The sequence below is a fragment of the Anastrepha ludens genome, chromosome 4 (genome assembly GCF_028408465.1).
Source record: "Anastrepha ludens isolate Willacy chromosome 4, idAnaLude1.1, whole genome shotgun sequence".
Lineage (NCBI taxonomy): Eukaryota > Metazoa > Arthropoda > Insecta > Diptera > Tephritidae > Anastrepha > Anastrepha ludens.
The window spans coordinates 105585634-105602665 of NC_071500.1; the positions used below are offsets into that span (position 1 = coordinate 105585634).

The 17032-nt window shown below is 37.3% G+C and overlaps 3 protein-coding genes across 4 annotated transcripts in view; 1 reads left to right on the top strand and 2 right to left on the bottom strand.

Annotated features, from left to right (window-relative positions):
• Positions 1-934: 934 nt before the first annotated feature.
• LOC128862200 (uncharacterized) lies at positions 935-1910 on the bottom strand. 2 transcript variants are annotated; one of them, XM_054100689.1, is made up of 3 exons: positions 1718-1910; positions 1139-1374; positions 935-1077 (listed from the first exon to the last, which is right to left on the bottom strand). In XM_054100689.1, exons 1-2 carry the CDS (start codon positions 1809-1811, stop codon positions 1169-1171), a joined length of 300 nt encoding a protein of 99 aa, XP_053956664.1. In that variant the 5' UTR covers positions 1812-1910; the 3' UTR covers positions 935-1077; positions 1139-1168. The 2 variants fall into 2 exon arrangements, with proteins under 2 accessions (XP_053956664.1, XP_053956663.1); XM_054100688.1 differs by having other exon boundaries at positions 935-1374; positions 1718-1909.
• A 937-nt stretch (positions 1911-2847) lies between these two features.
• LOC128862201 (syntaxin-12) lies at positions 2848-4999 on the bottom strand. Its single transcript, XM_054100690.1, has 3 exons — positions 4844-4999; positions 3420-4138; positions 2848-3351 (listed from the first exon to the last, which is right to left on the bottom strand). The coding sequence occupies exons 2-3, from the start codon at positions 4069-4071 to the stop codon at positions 3173-3175; spliced, it is 831 nt and encodes a 276-aa protein (XP_053956665.1). The 5' UTR covers positions 4072-4138; positions 4844-4999; the 3' UTR covers positions 2848-3172.
• Positions 5000-9948: 4949 nt separating this feature from the next.
• The window catches only part of LOC128860445 (unconventional myosin IC), an 83775-nt gene continuing 76691 nt past the window's right edge, over positions 9949-17032 (top strand). Inside the window, exon 1 of the mRNA XM_054097978.1 lies at positions 9949-10979. The gene's annotated coding sequence lies outside the window, so the exon portion shown is untranslated. The remainder of the gene's footprint in view (positions 10980-17032) is intronic.

Genomic DNA, 17032 nt, shown 5'->3' on the forward strand with positions numbered 1-17032 from the left:
CGAGACCCTAGTCACGGAACGGTATGAAAAATACTCTATACTATAGAAATCATCAACAGCTCCCATTTGCTACCCATATTGTACGAACACATCCTTAAGTTATCGGGGTCCACATTTTGGGCGATATCTCGAGACCCTAGTCACGGAGCGGCATCAAAAATACTCTATACTATAGAATCATCAGCAGCTTCCATTTGCTACCCATATTGTACAAACACATCCTAGGGTTACCCGGGTCCACGTTTTTGATTATATCTCGAGACCCTAGTCACGGAACGGTATGAAAAATACTCTATACTATAGAAATCATCAACAGCTCCCATTTGCTACCCATATTGTACGAACACATCCTTAAGTTATCGGGGTCCACATTTTGGGCGATATCTCGAGACCCTAGTCACGGAGCGGCATCAAAAATACTCTATACTATAGAATCATCAACAGCTTCCATTCACTACCCATATTGTACAAACACATCCTAGGGTTACCCGGGTTCACGTTTTGGCCTATTTCTCGAGACCCTGGTGTCCGATTCTTAAAATTTTAAAACACAAACCATCTACTGAATAGTCCAAACAAAGCCTAAAAGTTTGGTTTTGATAGGTGAGCCCGTTCTTGAGTTATAAGATTACCAAGGAAATGTAACTTCTTTTTATATATATAGATTAAGATTATTATAAATATTATATCATCATGCCCGTTCTAACGTATGGCGCAGAAGCGTGGACGATGACAACCCGATGGGGCAATTGGCTGGGTTGTGTCGTACGAATGTATACAAACGCCCCGGCTCTGAAAGTATTCGATGAGATACCAGCTGGTGGTAACAGAAGAAGAGGAAGGCCTCCTTTGGAGAAGATTAAGATTATTTATAAACATTTTTAATAGTGGTAAAAATATCCCTCAGGGTGGCAAAACTAAAAGTTATCTGGGCTATATAATAATAATAAATTTATATTAAGCAATGTGAATGTAATTCCATATTTTCATTTACATTTCCAATTGGTAATAAATCTGCATCCATATAATAATTTTGAGTTAAATTTTAAAATGCCGATCATATGCGATGTTTTCCTGCTGTAAAGAGTAACACATATGTATACCATTTGGAACACTTTAAGAATAATAAACGCTATACAAGTATTTAAAGTTAGTTTAACTACGACGCCTATGATGATGGGCCTGCCTCAACAGCTTTAGCTCTCGCCTGATGATGCTTCGCCACGGCCTCCTGTGCTTTGCTGAGTTTTATTTGGCCTTCAACGGCACGCGAACGTAGCTCATTTTCTACCGATTTATTGACCGTCTTCGAAATGGCATTTTTAATCTTCTGTTGCTCACTGAATTTCGCTTTTTTGGCCTGGATAGGTGCATCTAAAAAACAAAAGGAACAATAAACAGAAGCATAGGCTAAGTTTCGATATGTGAATAAGTGTGAAGAAGGGCACTATGCAAAAACTGATGCTTCTGCAGCTTGCAGCAGCGTTCCCATGACAGTTGGTTCTATGTAACCGGAACGACCCGGATTTGCACCCGGCCAAGGACTGTCAGTTCAGCAGCATTCCCGTATATGTGACGGGAATGTTTATGCTACTATAACAACAACAACAAGCTTGCAGCCGATGCTACTTAATTAGTTTCCCAAATTTGTCTGGCGCTTGTATTTACTTCCTCCAGCACAATCTCACGCTTTACACCACAATATTCAGATACTTACTTGATCTCCTTGTAAAAGCCTTTGCGTTCTTTTGCTTCTGCTTCTGCTGCACACTGGCTGGCAATTTCGCCTTTTTAAACTTTCCCTGGACCATTTTTCTGTTTACAAATGACTGGACTACTCTTTGTGTTTATTTAGTTTATTGATATGACAATAAAGCACGTGCTTCAGAGAACATTAAATTTAATGTTCTCTGCGTGCTTGACAAGGCTGTCAAATATCAGCTGTTTGACGTTTCTCATTCATCGGTGCTGCCAAGCTCCATAATTGAAACTACAGAAAGTTGAAGTATAATTATAGGCGTTATTTATTCAAAAAAATTGCTTCACGTGGAAAATAGAAAAATTACATATAGAAACGGCAAAATCAATACCAATTAATAAAAAATATATGGTTTAATTTGTGTATTTCCGCCAGAAAAAATCACCTCATAGAAAAACATATGCCGTTCGTTCCGATAACAGTCCGTTCTACGTTAACGGAGTGTCCCAGATTTAGTCATATCCGGCGAGGACTATCACTCCAGCAGCATTTCCCTTATGTGCGTAGGGACTAGCATTCGACGTGTTTTTCACTAATATAATTTTACAAAAATATCCAACTCCTGTCCCTTCTGCCAAACTACAGCACCTACTGGTATCTTGCCCGGAACTTTCTTCTTAAAAGCATCACCACTTCACAGGGTTCCTCTCCTACTTTTGAAAGATGTCACTGAAGATAATATAAAAAAAATTATAAATTTCTAAAGGACACCAACCTACTCAGTCATATCTGACCCAACACATGTCACCAGCCAGCCGAAAGCCTCTGCTTGTTGTTGTAGCAGCATAAACATTCCCCATATTCACATACGGTGAATGCTGCTGGAGTGACAGTCCTTGGCCGAATATAAATCCGGGTCGTTTCGGTAACATAGAACCGACTGTCGTGGAGCCTCTGCTGCTTGATATGCTGTTCACTAGGCAGGGCTAGTGTACCCGAGTCATTCCGGTAACGTAGAACCGGCTGCCATGGACCGCTGCCTCGCTGCGTTTGCTTCAGTTTACCAAATAATTTTATTATCATGCAAGTTTTTTAAAATAAAATAGAATGAATAAATGTTTTACAAAATCACTCGAAATGAGAAAGTGTTTTAAAGCGATATATGTAGTTGGTTTATTTACTGGTTAAACATAATATATTATATATTTAAGTTGTTTGTGGTATTTATTTCACGTATCCTTTTAAATGTCTATACGTGCCTCTTCATTATTAACTCTACTAAACATACATTTATTATATATTAATAAAAAATATGAATGTCCATTCACTTCCTGAAGGAGTGCATAATCCTATTCGTTTGTGTGCGCTTTGGAACGCATTGTTCGTCAAAAAAATAGTCATTACAGACTATATTTCAATAACATACTATTTAGTTTTAAATACATCAACGCAGAAACATATACAAATAACAAATTAACTAGTTATCTTTGCGACGATAATACCCGTCACAATTAATCCTATTATCACAGCGATCGCTAAAAGTATTAGAATTTTGCGACGATAACTACGACGATACTGCGCAGCTTTAGCCAGTTCTTCGCGACCCAATTCAACATCGGTTGCGGCATTCTCAACACTATTTTCGATATGATCTGAAATAAGAAATAAAATTATACAATATGCTCCAAATGCTTTTTTCGATCTCTCGCAGCATACTTACCCACTTGATCGCCCTGTGTTTGTACAATATCGTATACTTGTCGCATAATCGCATTTACATCCAGCACATCAGCTTCAATCTGTCGCAACTGACGGTCCCGGTCCATCAACATATCTTGTTCAAATTGTAAACCTGCCGTTATTTGAGCCTGCTGTTGCAAAAATTCTGCACGATCTGCTTCTGCCTGTTCATCCTGTTGTCGTCCTAACTGTTCAATACTCTGGCGCATCGCCGCAGTAATGCGCTTCTGCACAGACGAGTATTTCTCCACCACATTTTTGAAATCATTCGTTAATTTTTCAAGCTGCAACTTTTGCTGTTTGTCACCTCGTCCGACTACAGATGTTAGACGTTGTAAGTCACGACTGGTCGCCTCAATGCGCGTGTTAGCTTCCGCATGTATGTTATGCACTTTGTTACGTGTCGCCCAATTACCTTGACGACGTGTACCAATTACCTTGAGAATTTTCTCCAATTGTCTGGAGCTCGAATTCACGGCATTGATATTTTGTCCAATATCCTCACTCAGCGACATAAACTCAGTGGGACTGAAGCCCGAAAAGTTAACATCGGGCATTATAGCGTTGGTGCTGCTTGAAGTAGCACCATAATCACGATTACCACCAGGTGGATTGTTTAAGTTGCGTGACATCACTGCGTTTGACAAGCGCTCTACGCACAAAGACTGCGTTGTTTTAGCTCAATATGGAGATTGCGTGCTGCAAGAAAATCAATGCAATAAATATATGTATGTATGAGCATTCAAAGGCGAAGATTAGTAATACAAATATGTACAATGAAATGCCATCAGTGCATCGCAGTTTAGAGCAAATTATGCCGCATACAGAGACCGCACATACCGCACGAGTAAACGCTCGCAGCTAAACAAATGATTCATTCAATAGTTAAGGTTGCTGATATCGAATTCTTAACTATGCCCGCATAGAACATGAATAGGATAAGCAGCTGAAAGTGTGTGCGTAGCTCTATGTAGCACTCCGAGATATTTTATGGTCGTTGAACTCAATGTTGGTGAGATGGAGTTCATTGTCGAGATAATCAGCGACTTGTATGGCTTCTTATGCAGATAATCATCACATTTGTACCAAATATTTGCTTATCAACAGCTGCACTACGAAATGCCGAAATCTGAATTATCTGTATTTAATTTACAATTATTACTAAAACTCTACCAAATTCACTGAGCTTTATTCAATTACTCTCAGCAACAATCACAGTATATACTATACTCATATCAGGTAAAAGGCATTTCCAAAGCCTTCAGCAAATTCCATTCAACTCCCCTTGACTTACTTTCTCCAAAAGCCAAAAGGGGAAGTAACAACCACTTTTCAATGAATCGCTTCGTCACGACGTAAATATGGCAGACAAAGTGTTATGCTTTTATTTTGTATTACACTTACCACTAGCACTCTTATCGATTTAAACACAATGTTGAAGAATTTTAAGGCTAAAACAAGTTGTTATTTTAGAAAATGCGTCGCTGTGCAAATGATTGTACGATAGCAATGAAAATAAATCCACTTGCTCAAAACAATGTCATACGCAAAGCTGGCGCTGCCAGATGATGTTCAGCCGAAATTATAACTTGGCAGCACTGACAGTGACCCAGTGAGGCAAAATTGTTATACTTCACAATATGTTCCCTAGGATGATAGAGTACAAGGTTGCGTCTTCCGAATTCGCTGTGTCTTCAGAGCCCGTGAATAAACGAAAAAAAGAAAGGGGAATTACTTGTTTGTGTAGAGGAAGGGAGTAAGGAAAGCAATGGATACATCCAAACACAAAAAATTATTAGCACACACACACATTTTCTTGTCGCGGCGTCATTCGTATAAAAACGCAAACAAACTATTTTGGAGGATTTATATTCATTTTTGCTTTCACAATTTAACACGCGGCACTTCGTTTTTATTAGCTTGTTTAGTTTAAATCTCACTTATCACAATATTACCAAGCCGTGCACTGAATTTTCCTTCTGTTTGTTTTGTATTGGTAAGAGACCTGATGTCAGACTTGTCAAAATCTCGAAAAATAAGCTAACTGGTTTGGGAAGTCGCAATCTTCAGTACACAATTCGCTTTGGTATGCTCCAGTATTTATTTGAAAATTTGAGATATCGATCATTTCTGGCAAAGGACAATTAACTAGCAAAAAAATAACAAAATTACAATGTCAATCAACCATATCACTTTTAATAATTTCTTTGGCGCATTTAGTAAAAAATTAAGGATGGTAGTAACGTAAAAACCACAAGAGTAAGAGAATGCATAAATCTATAAACAAAGATTAACAGATCAAAGTAACTTAAACAAAATTTAACAATTTTGAGACCAAATAGAGAAAACAAAATCAAAATTGCCACCATACTGATGCTAGTTTCGTATTGTGCCTTGGCACCATGTTGTTGCTGTAGCAGCTTACTGAACTCTGCCAGTCTGATGTAGATACCGGTTGTCTTCGTCTGTCTGATCTAACGGTACGAGAGCCAGAAAAAGTGCTGTTTCGACAGGTTGGGTCTAGAAGTAGAGGAGTGTTAGGTGAGTAGGTTTGATGTGCTCCGTCTGGATCTTTCGAAACCACTGCGCGGTATACATTTGAGTTTTATTGCATTTTGAGCTCTTATGCCGAGTTCCGATGCCTCATGGCCTGGTTATATACTTGGAGTTGGGTTCTCGCCCAAATCCGTTCTTTTCGGTTAAGCGATCTCCAGAAAGTTTTCTAATAGTTTCAAATATAAAAAAAATATAAAAACTGGCAAAATCTGCCTTGTGCGGATCTCAGATCTAAGTGACGCAAAGCGGAAGTGTTTCTTTCTAGACAGACTCTACCTAGATAAGCTGAATTAGAGACGACAATGTTACAATTTCTTTTGAACCACGAAAATTCGTCCCTGATCGTGTTGAGCTTCAGACAATCTCCTAATAGCTAATGGATTCTTGGTAAGGGTTTTTCAAATAATGGAAACTTGTATACTATTTAGGCATAGGTTCGAATCTCCGTGCATGAAACAAATAAATGAAAATGTTTTTTTCTAATAGTAGTCGCTCCTCGGTGACCGCCGTAGCCGAGTGAGTTGGCGCGGGACTACCATTAGGAATTCAAAGAGAACGTAGGTTCGAGTCTCGGTGGAGCACCAAAATGAAGAAAAAGTTTTTTCTAACAGCAGTCGCTTCTCGGCAGGCAATGGCAAGCCTCTGAATGTATTTTTGCCATGAAAAAACTCCTCATAAAAAACCATTTGCCGTTCGGAGTCGGCTAAAAACTGTAAGTCCCTCCATTTGTGGGACAATATCAAGACGCACGCCAAAACTGGGAGGAGCAGCTCGGTCAAACACCATATACATACATATGCATCTCTGAACCAAAGGAAATTAGAAAATTTCCTCAAAACAGATTTCCTAAACATTGAGTAAGAAGTCTGAGGGAGGGAAAAGACAAAAGATACGACAAGGTTGTTCAGCTAGTGTATTGACGAAAACGCAAGAATGATATGTGTATTCTCTCAAACGTGACGAAATCGCTTCAACTCAAGTTGGTATCTGAGCGTTCAATTTCTGTAACTTAAATTAGCCATCTCATTCTTGTTTGGCACTATAACCGGTCACGCGATTTTAGCCAAGTTTAACAAATCGCGCCTGTCATTTATTTGTCGTGCTAACCTGCGTCAGTTGGACACACCAAGTGAAGCCAAGTCCTTCCACACCTGTTCTGCTCAATGCAGAGGAGGCATCCTCTTCCTTTGCATCGAATACTTTCAGAGCCGGAGCTTTCGTACGCATGCAAACGACATGACCCAGCCTACGAATTTACTGGGTTCTTCAGCTTTATATTAAAGAAATGACAGAGATAGCCAGCCTATCTGAAACTTCATTTTGATATCACGATTGAGGGAATATTGGAGGTTGCGCATCAGAGGATTGCTATTAGACTCTCAATAAATTTCAGAGTACCAGCTGATTGACGTAAATATAGATGTTTGTTTATATTTTTGTGCTTGTTAACAATTTTTTCTTTCTTAGTTCCGTCACAAATCTCATTTACACTCTTGCAAGGCAGGTTCATCAGGCAACAGCAGTATGGTGGCAATTTTTGATGTTTTTCTATTGATTTCGTCTTCAAAAGTTCAAAATTTGTTTAAGTTACTCTAAACTGTCAATAGGTCTGCTTAGGAGCAAATAATTAATAACAATTGTTACAAATTATCAAGTTTTGGTGTTCATGTATCCAAAAAACTTGCAAAGTAGGAGGAAGTGAGAGAGCAAAATGGCATCTCATTTTGAGGGGAAGTTGCAAATTTTTATTGGATAAATTTTTGCTGTAAGAATTTGAGAGAGAGAGAGAGAGAGTAAGAGAAAAACAGTTGATCACCAAGTGAAAATAAACACGAATTAAACTTTTTGAGCCAGATTCCAAATTTAAATAAAAATGTTGATTAAAATGGAGAATGTATCATAATTAAATATCATTTAGATAAAATTTATAAAGTTTATTGGAAGTCATATATTAAATAGGACTTCGTCAATGATATAAAGCTATGTACTTTTGAGCCACAGCCTCCAGTCACCGTTTCTGCATTTTTTATATTTATTTAATATATTTATTTTGTGTTTTATGCTTGTAGTTCTTTGTTATTAACTAATTCGGCAATATATGTATTGGAAAATATGAAGAAAGCTGTGATTGTCGCAATACAATTGGTAATGGAGTGTTCTTCATCTGACAGCAATGATGAAATGGAACAAATTACTGTGTGACGAAATAAAATCGTGTGATGCTAAGCTCGTTATTTAGCATTTTATTTGCTTTATTTTTTTAATTTTATACTACCTACGAAATTACAACTGAATTTTTTTTAGTTTTTGCGACTTTTCCCGCCGAAAATTTAATCAGCTGTTACTGGTTTTGCGTTCATCTACTTTTCTTTTTGATATTTTTCTCTTTGAGCGCGAATTCTCGGTTAATTAAGTTACTGGCAAGTTACTGGATCACTCTTGGGACCAAAAGCAAAAACAAGATACATTCCTCGTATTGTTTTTGCATCACTGCTGCTAACTGTTTAATGTGTCTTGCACTTGTGCTGCCGCTAAGCTACGCTCATTTTTTACATTTCAATCTACACAATTTTGTATTCTCATTTTATGTCTGATATCTATTGGATATAAAGCGTTTTTCAATAGGTGCGCTTCAACTTTTTTCCAATAGGGAGGGCGAACGACGGAATATTTTTTATTTTTCGCTTGTCATTTGTAAACTTCATTAGTATACATTTCAGCATGGAACGCTACACACTTGAGCAACGATTGCAAATCGTGCAAATTTTTTATGAAAATAATCATTCTGTTGCTGTTCCAATAAATCTGTTGTTTTCCAAAAAATCATCTTCAGTGATGAAGCTCTCTTTTGGCTCAATGGCTTTGTCAACAAGCAAAATATGCGTTACTGGGCAGAAAGCAATCCACACGTGATTCATGAGGCTCCGTTGCATCCCGAAAAAATCACTGTTTGGTGCGGTTTACATGCCGGCGGCGTAATTGGCCCATATTTTTTCGTTGACGAGAACGATCGCCACGTTACTGTGAATGGAAATCGATACCGCGACATGATAAACGATTATTTTTGGCCGCAATTGAATGGTATGGACTTAGACGACATGTGGTTTCAACAGGACGGGGCCACAAGCCACACAGCTCACGCTACAATTGATTTGTTGAAGAGTAAGTTCGATGAGCGCATTATTTCCAGAAATGGACCGGTCGAATGGCCGCCGCGCTCGTGTGATTTGACGCCTCTAGACTATTTTCTTTGGGGTTATGTGAAGTCATTGGCCTACAGTAACAAGCCGGCGACGATTTGTGAGCTCAGAGCCAATATTGAACGCGTAATTGCTGGAATTTCGGCCGATTTATGCAAAAGAGTGGTCGAAAATTGGGTTCAACGATTGGACTTCGTAAAACGTGCACGCGGTGGTCATGCAAAAAAAATCGAATTTCATACTTAAATGTATATGTTCAAACTCGATAATAAAAAAAAATTAGTTAAAAAAGTCAAACCGTTTGTGTTTTATTCAAAAAAAAAGTTGTAGCGCTCTTACTGAAAAACGCTATACATATTAATATATGGGATCAGAAAAGGATTGAACATATGGACAGAGAAAAATGAAGATAAGATACGATGCGCTCAAAGCACAAAAGCTGAAACCTGCACAGGGGTTGCTAAAATGCAAAGAGCAACAAGTCTCACATGTGCACTGCCTTACCGACTCAACCGACAAAAGCTAACTACGATTGATACCTGCCAAAAAAGCATACACACTCCACAATAACCGTGCACAAACTACAACAACAACAGTTGCAAATACAAACTACATACATACTTAAAGATAATAACAAAAACCACCGAACAGCCAAGAAGATACGCGCGCGCACTCAACGCTCTCCACTCGAGCCACATTTCTTTCTGCAAAAGCAAGAAGTTGGCAGCTACGCGCAAACGAGCAAACGAGCCAAACTGACACCAGTAACAGACAGTCACAATTCATCTTTCGCAGCAAACAAACGTTCCTTAAGCGTTGTCGGTGGAGCTAGAAGCATAAAAGCACAAGTAAAGAAGAACAACAACAACGATTTAAAAGTGCAAACTGGTGGTTGAACATTTGTTTAAAAAGGCGCAAACGATCGCACTGAAAAGCCAAACAGGAATCAAGAGGAGACTTTTTGTGTGAGTTAGCGAGAAAGTGATTCGGTATTCAATTGATTGCACACATACCTATACACACATGTGTGTATATACATACATACCCAAATAACGACATTGTGCCTTCACGCTGCGTCGCGCCGCACAGTATGTAATTTAAATTTCGAAATAAATCGAGACTTATTTGAAGGTTCTAGCGCGGAATTGGCGCAAACGCGTGCTGCATACAAACATATGTAGGTGCCTGTGTAAAGCTAAACGTCTAAAAAAGCCTCTACATACATATTTATGTATTTACTAATGTGCCTTGTTCATTGTTACAAAACTTTAATTGGCAACGTAAACGATTTCAATGCAATAATTCAAGAAAAAAAATCGCTCTTTAATTAAATGTTGTCGTTTGCATTTTCGAAGCTTTGTTTTTAGAAGTAGTGAAAACGAAACTAACAGCGAAACAGAAAATTAGAAAGATAAAAAAATTGTTGGTTCATTAAAGAGAACCAAAAGTACAAATTCTTATACATAATTAAAAAAGTAGAATCGAACAAGTCGACAGTGTTTGTTGTTTTTCTTTTTGTGTGTGAATCCATATATAACATATTGGCCGCTCCCTGCGCCCGCATACCGAAGTGTGCGACCTCACTTGCAAGCCGTCAGCCAGCAGTTGCCCAGTCAGCAATAACAATACGTATAATCGCCAAAAACTAAAACAATAACCACTTCCACGGCCAACTTCCAGCGCCAAGCGGCAAAGCGGCCACGAGGGAGTCGAACCGAAAACACCAAGCAAGCACCTAACAGCAAAAAAGCGCGTTCATTCGTTCGAACTGGAGTTGAAATTAGGTAAACATAATTTGCATACAAACAAACATAGATATCCACATGTTGCATACATGTACATATGTACACACATACACACCACATGCATGTACTCGCGCATACAGACACTTATAGGCTAGCGATTAGCCAAAGAAAGTGTGTACGAATGTGGGAGTTGTCAAACAAAATTTCAAGAATTATATCTAAGCCTGTCCCGTGCGCGGTGGGAGGTGCGGGTAATTCCACACTTAATAACTGTGCAGACCGTTACTTTCCTTCGGCGACAATTTAACTGAGTCTTGGTACTGCTTTCGCCAATTTTTATGGCACACAAAACAGCAAAAAAAAAAAATATGTAAGAAATAAAAAACTAACTGAGTTGTAAGTGCTGCTGTTTCCGGTGTTAAAACAAATTAAAAATTTATATTTGGAAAGAAAACTGGTTAATGAAGTTGTTAAAAGAAACGCGGAAAATTATAGAAAATTACCGCAGTACGTAAGAACTTTTTTCCTTTTTTTAATGCATATTTTATTAATAAAAGATTAATCAAACGCCGTCCGCATTTTTTATATTTTTCAACGTTTTGCGCTGCGCATTTGCATGTGTTAGAAAAATATGCGCTTATCGATTGGTAGGTGATTCATTGAAATTCTTTGCAAGTACGCGTAAGTGCATAAAAATCCCATCTTTGTCGAATCTGTGTATGGCGCTGAAAATATGTATTTTCCCCAGTTATAACCACATGTGTTTCAATTTATTGGATGTGCTTCGATTTATTGGAATTAATTTTATTTTTTTATAGAGAAGTTGTATTTAAAAACTATTTTCATTAAAATGTCTTGGTAAATTACCAAGTGCTATTGATTTGCATGCATTTTATAATCATTAAATCAAATTAATTGATTTGTAACGCAATGTTGCTTTTTAATAGCCGGCAAAGTGGAGGCATGGCAGACACACATAATTATTTCAGTAACGCAATGGGTGGCAGGTTTTTTTAAATTTCATATTACATAAAGGTTAATTAAGTCTATTTATAAGAATTTTTACAGAACAGTCTAATTTATTTTTTTATAACAATTTTTGGATCGGGCTTAGTAAAATGCTGCCTGGGCAATTCTAGGCAAAGCATATTTGATCCATTTAATGAAACTTTGAGGAGATGTTAGGAAATGGTGCGAGAACAACCTTTTTTTTTGGTGGGTGAGGTAGGGTTCAAAATGCCTTCGCACTTACAGCGGCCGTCGTCTACTGCGTCGTGTGATGAGGCCACCAAAACGATCCATCCTCTCCTTCTGGGGGGACACCCTTCCCGGAACTGCTTTCTATATTACTTCGGAAGGGCACAGAACGGCATCCATAAAATACTAATTCTATTCACCCACGTCTGGGTCCACCATATTTGTAGCCAGCTTTCATGCCATAGGCTCGCCTTCTTGTGACTCTATCTGTGCGGCTTCGCTTTGTTGCACTGTGTCGAGGTCAATCTTTCTTTTCCTAGTACGTTTTCGATGCATTTCTTTACCGCGTTCCAGCTGTCCGCGCGTTCGAGCGTTTTGCTGATTATGTTGCTCGGCGCGATGTCGCCAATCTGCTCCCTCAGAGCATTTCTTTTCGCGAGCCATCTGTTACAACTAAAAAACGTGCGTTCAGCGTCATTGCTTAGCGCTTCGCCGTATATGCACTTGGAATCGTTACCTTGCCCCTGCGGTATAGGTATCTCCGGAAGTATCCGCGGCCCGAGAGAAACTGAGTTATGAAGTAGTTCACTTCCCCAAAGTTCCTTTTGACCTATTTGCCTATTGATGATTCATCTGCCCCTCAGTTCACTGTCCCATCGGCTTTGCCACCGTAGCATGGTTTGGAATCTCCGTTCCGCGACGCTAGTGATGTCTTGTTTCTTCTTGAAGTCCCACGCATTCATTTCTTCCCGGGCCACGAGGTCTATGGGTATCTCCCTCCTGATCACAAAGACTACAGCGCCAGAGACAGTGCGGTAGGCTGAGGCCTCCAGTGCTTTGCGCTGGGCATTGCAGTTTAAGGCATCTCACAATACTTCGCTGCCCCACAAGAGAATTGAGTATGTGGCCGCTACGATTAGCCTTATTTTACTCTGTGTCGACCCACCGGTGTTTGCCATTAACCTACTTAGCATACCCGTGAGCTTTGCTGCTTTGGTAGCCGCATGCCGTATCTGGGCCCAGAAATTAAGCCTGCAGTCAAGTTGAATACGTAAGTATTTCACTACTTTTTGGGACTAAGGACGTGTCGTATATTTGCATGCTGAGAACAACCTTTTTAACTCCCAATATTACAGAAATAATAGTTTTGCCCTTATTTACCTGCAAAGTGCCTTCGGAAACTTCGCTATAGTTTGGCACATTAAAATACATTTTTTTCCAGACTTCACTTCAATTCATAAAATATACAGTCGCAGTGTTTCATTGAAAATTGAATGCAAATACGTTTATCAACATCATCACTCTCCAATTTTAAACGAGAATAACTATTCATTGGAATTGACAGCAGTACTGTGTTGTCGGATGCCTGCAAATGAAAATTAATTTTTGGTTTAATGGTTTTAACGCGGAAAGGAGCTGTACGCAAAAATACTGTAGATGGCGTAGTCAGAATTGGACACATGAGAGTGATTATTATTATCATTATTTTTTTTTTGATTTTTATCCCAAATTTTCTCCTCCGACAATTTTTTCAATAAAAAATATTGTTTATATTTTCATGTTTCTAAATTCTAAACTAAAGCAAAAAATACTGCAGATTTACAAATATCCCAGTGAACGTCTTTGCTTACGAACTTCATTCTTATTTGAGGTGTCAACTTTAACAATAAATTACCCACGATGGGTGCGGTTTTCAGTTTTAGGAAGGGGGTACAGTCATCTTTCCCTCATTTTTACGAAGTGTGTTGCATTATTCCGAATATTTCCCAAAGTTTTGTTTTTTTTTATTTTAATAATATGGTATTATATTGTATTTGTGCAATAATAATATTGTATTTTATGTTATTAAATTAAATTTCATTTTCTTTTATTTAATTTTGTTTTACAATATTTTATTTTATTATTTAACTTACATTTTTATTTTTAATTTTTTATATTTAAATATTTTTAGTTTTTTAATTTTATCTTATTTAACCTTTTTTTAATTTGTATTTTATGTTATTAAATTAAATTTCATTTTCTTTTATTTAATTTTGATTATATTTTAAATTTTGTTTTACAATATTTTATTTTATTATTTAACTTACATTTTTTTTTTTAATTTTTTTATTTTAATGTTTTTATTTTTTTAATTTTGTCATATTTCACTTTTTTTTCGCAAATGTTTGTTTTCTTTATTCTAATTTTATTACAATATATTTTAGGTTATTAAATAAATGAAAAAAAACTTAAATTAAATTTCATTTTCTTTTGTTTAATTTTTTTATTTATTTTGTTTTACAATATTTTATTTTATTATTTAACTTACATATTTACTTTTAATTTTTTATATTTAAATATTTTTTAATTTTATATATAATTTTTGTTTTTAATTTTGTCTTATTTCACTGTACTTTATTTTCTCTGTTTTCTTTCAACTTATTTTGTTTGTTCAATGTTATTTTTATTAAGTCATTCAACTTAATTTTTTATTTTAATATATTGCATTATATAATTTTTTAAATAATTAATTCTTTTCTATTTTATTTAATTTACTCTTTTTTTTATTACATCTTATTTTGTTATATTGTAATGTACTTATTTTTTTATATCCTTGACAATTACAATTTTATATCCTTGACATTGAATACAAAAAAAAATTAATGTAACGCTACAATTTAGTGTAGTTCCTAGCCGGAACGTAGGGCGGAGTTCTCCGTTTCTTGGGTATTTGGTTTTACGGCTGCACAATCACACGCACGTCAGTGGGGAAAGCTCTGATGGATGCATATTAAAGCATCCAGTTTTTCCTGTCATATCACATTTTTATAGTGAGCTGCTTGCTCCGATCTCACATGATGAATGGGACGTCGAGGAGAGCTAATTTTTTTTAACGAAGCTTGCATCTCCAATCAATAACTTAGAAATAAGTTGTTTTTCGTAACAATGCGTTTCAAGGAGTTGCTTCGCAAATTTAGCAACGAAAAGATTTCATTATAAAATTAATTTTATTGTAACCACAAAATGTCAGCTGGAACCCGACCAGTCGCAGTAGTGTTTTCCGTCCAGGTCGCAATAGGGGTCGAAGTGGATCAGCCGATCACCACCCGCTGCAATTCTGTTCCTGGCCTTAGAAGTCTATGCAAACCAAATGCCTGTGCTTCTCGACGCTCTGCGCCATGTCAAGTGCATTCATACTCAGAACATTTATTAGTTGCGTGGATGGTCTGAGTATGAATGCACTTGACCCATAATTACATTTTAATATAGCATTTCGAGTTCAGCGGCATCAAGTCCGTTTCGTTTTAGTTATTTGCGTTACATTCTTTTTTTTTTTTTTGAAATACCTAATCCCCACCGCCACCTAGTGATTAATACATACATAAGTTCAGATAAATTTTGTTCAGGTAGTTCAAAGCCAAATCGGATTACAAATAACTTTTTTTAGAATACGTCGACTCCAGCGCTGCCTAAGAAACTTTTTACTACGAAATACAAAAGGGCAAAAAGCACTTAGCTTGAACTCGATTTATCAAGATCTGCCAATTTTTTAGAATTTGTCTAAAACATTGTCTAGAAACAAAGCATTTTTTACGCATGTAGAGTTCATCATAACTTATATTTCAATTGCCTTTATTTCTGTTTATTTTTCTACATAACAAAGGCGACTTTTGGAGGAGGAATTACACAATCTTTTCCTCAGGAAAACGCAGAAAAAATGGAGCTCCATTTCTTCATGTGCTACTTAGAAAACCCTTTGGCCACAGTACAATAGACGAAGGGCTCAGAAAGCCTGGCCACTCCACGGCGTTCAATTTCCCCACTAATAGCTGTGTTTACCGGTCGGTCGATCGACACACAAGGGCGAAAGTTAAGTTTACCATTTAACCCCCTTTGCAAAAACTGTCTATGAGAAGGAGACTGCTGAGCACTTTCTCTATAAATGTCCGGGCTTGGCAGCTAGACTATTAAAGTCACTGAGTGCTGCTTTCTATGACAGCCTGGGCCAGTGCGCCAACCTAAATCCCATCTATCTTCTCCATTACATGAACAGCTCTGGCTGGCTGTAGGTATCTGCCTGTTGGAGGTCTCTTGGGGAGTGCCAGACTGGTACTTCAACTATTTCACCTGCCTACCTTCACACTACAATAGTCTACTTTACAACACTACAGAAGTATGCAAGCATAAATTCTAGAAAGTAACTATGAGCAAATGCCAGATCCCATTTATATATCCATTGAGCGTCTGGGACTTCCGCACATGGAGTGGCATTTGATTCCAGTCAAGGGGACAAGTAAACGCTATATGTTCAAATTCGTTAAAATCATTAATCAAATTCATAGCACATTGCAGAATTGGATGTCGACGCGCTATGGGTTGAGCAAGATCGTACTACGTGCAACATAACTTGTCCAACAATCGATCTTTTGCGCACTAAGGTCGATAGTCATGTAATCAGTAATTTTGGTGAAGTCAATCAGTGATGCTCTGCGTTTTGATACCGTTAGACTTGTTTGTGCAATGCAGTTAAATATCAATGCTATGTCGACAAACTAATCTTCCGAAACCAGTTAAGAGCCAAACTTCTATGCATATAAATATGTATGTATGTACCTTTATTAGGTCGCAGTTTTTTTTAAATAAACTAACTGCACCACCGAAAATCAGCTATAAATCATATTGCCACAAATATTTATTAGGCTAATTAATTTAAGTAAATAAATTAACTCGCTGCCATTTAATGCGTTGAAGCTTTACCACTTCCTATTTTTAGAGTAGCGAAGACATCGCTTGAGCACAATACAATACACATGCAATATATGTGTATGCATGTATGTATGTATGTAGTTATGTTATATTTATGTCTACACACAATGCTCCTTAGCTTCCTTCTCAAGCACAAAAAAACCGGCAGA

What these genes read in the sequence shown, in the direction of transcription:
- LOC128862200 (XM_054100689.1), bottom strand. Translation starts at nt 1,811, where the DNA reads ATGGTCCAGGGAAAGTTTAAAAAGGCGAAATTGCCAGCCAGTGTGCAG. An exon ending in GGCTTTTACAAGGAGATCAA is followed by an intron (nt 1,375 to 1,717) that starts GTAAGTATCTGA and finishes TTTGTTTTTTAG; the next exon opens with ATGCACCTATCCAGGCCAAA.
- LOC128862201 (XM_054100690.1), bottom strand. Translation starts at nt 4,071, where the DNA reads ATGTCACGCAACTTAAACAATCCACCTGGTGGTAATCGTGATTATGGT. An exon ending in AACACAGGGCGATCAAGTGG is followed by an intron (nt 3,352 to 3,419) that starts GTAAGTATGCTG and finishes TTCTTATTTCAG; the next exon opens with ATCATATCGAAAATAGTGTT.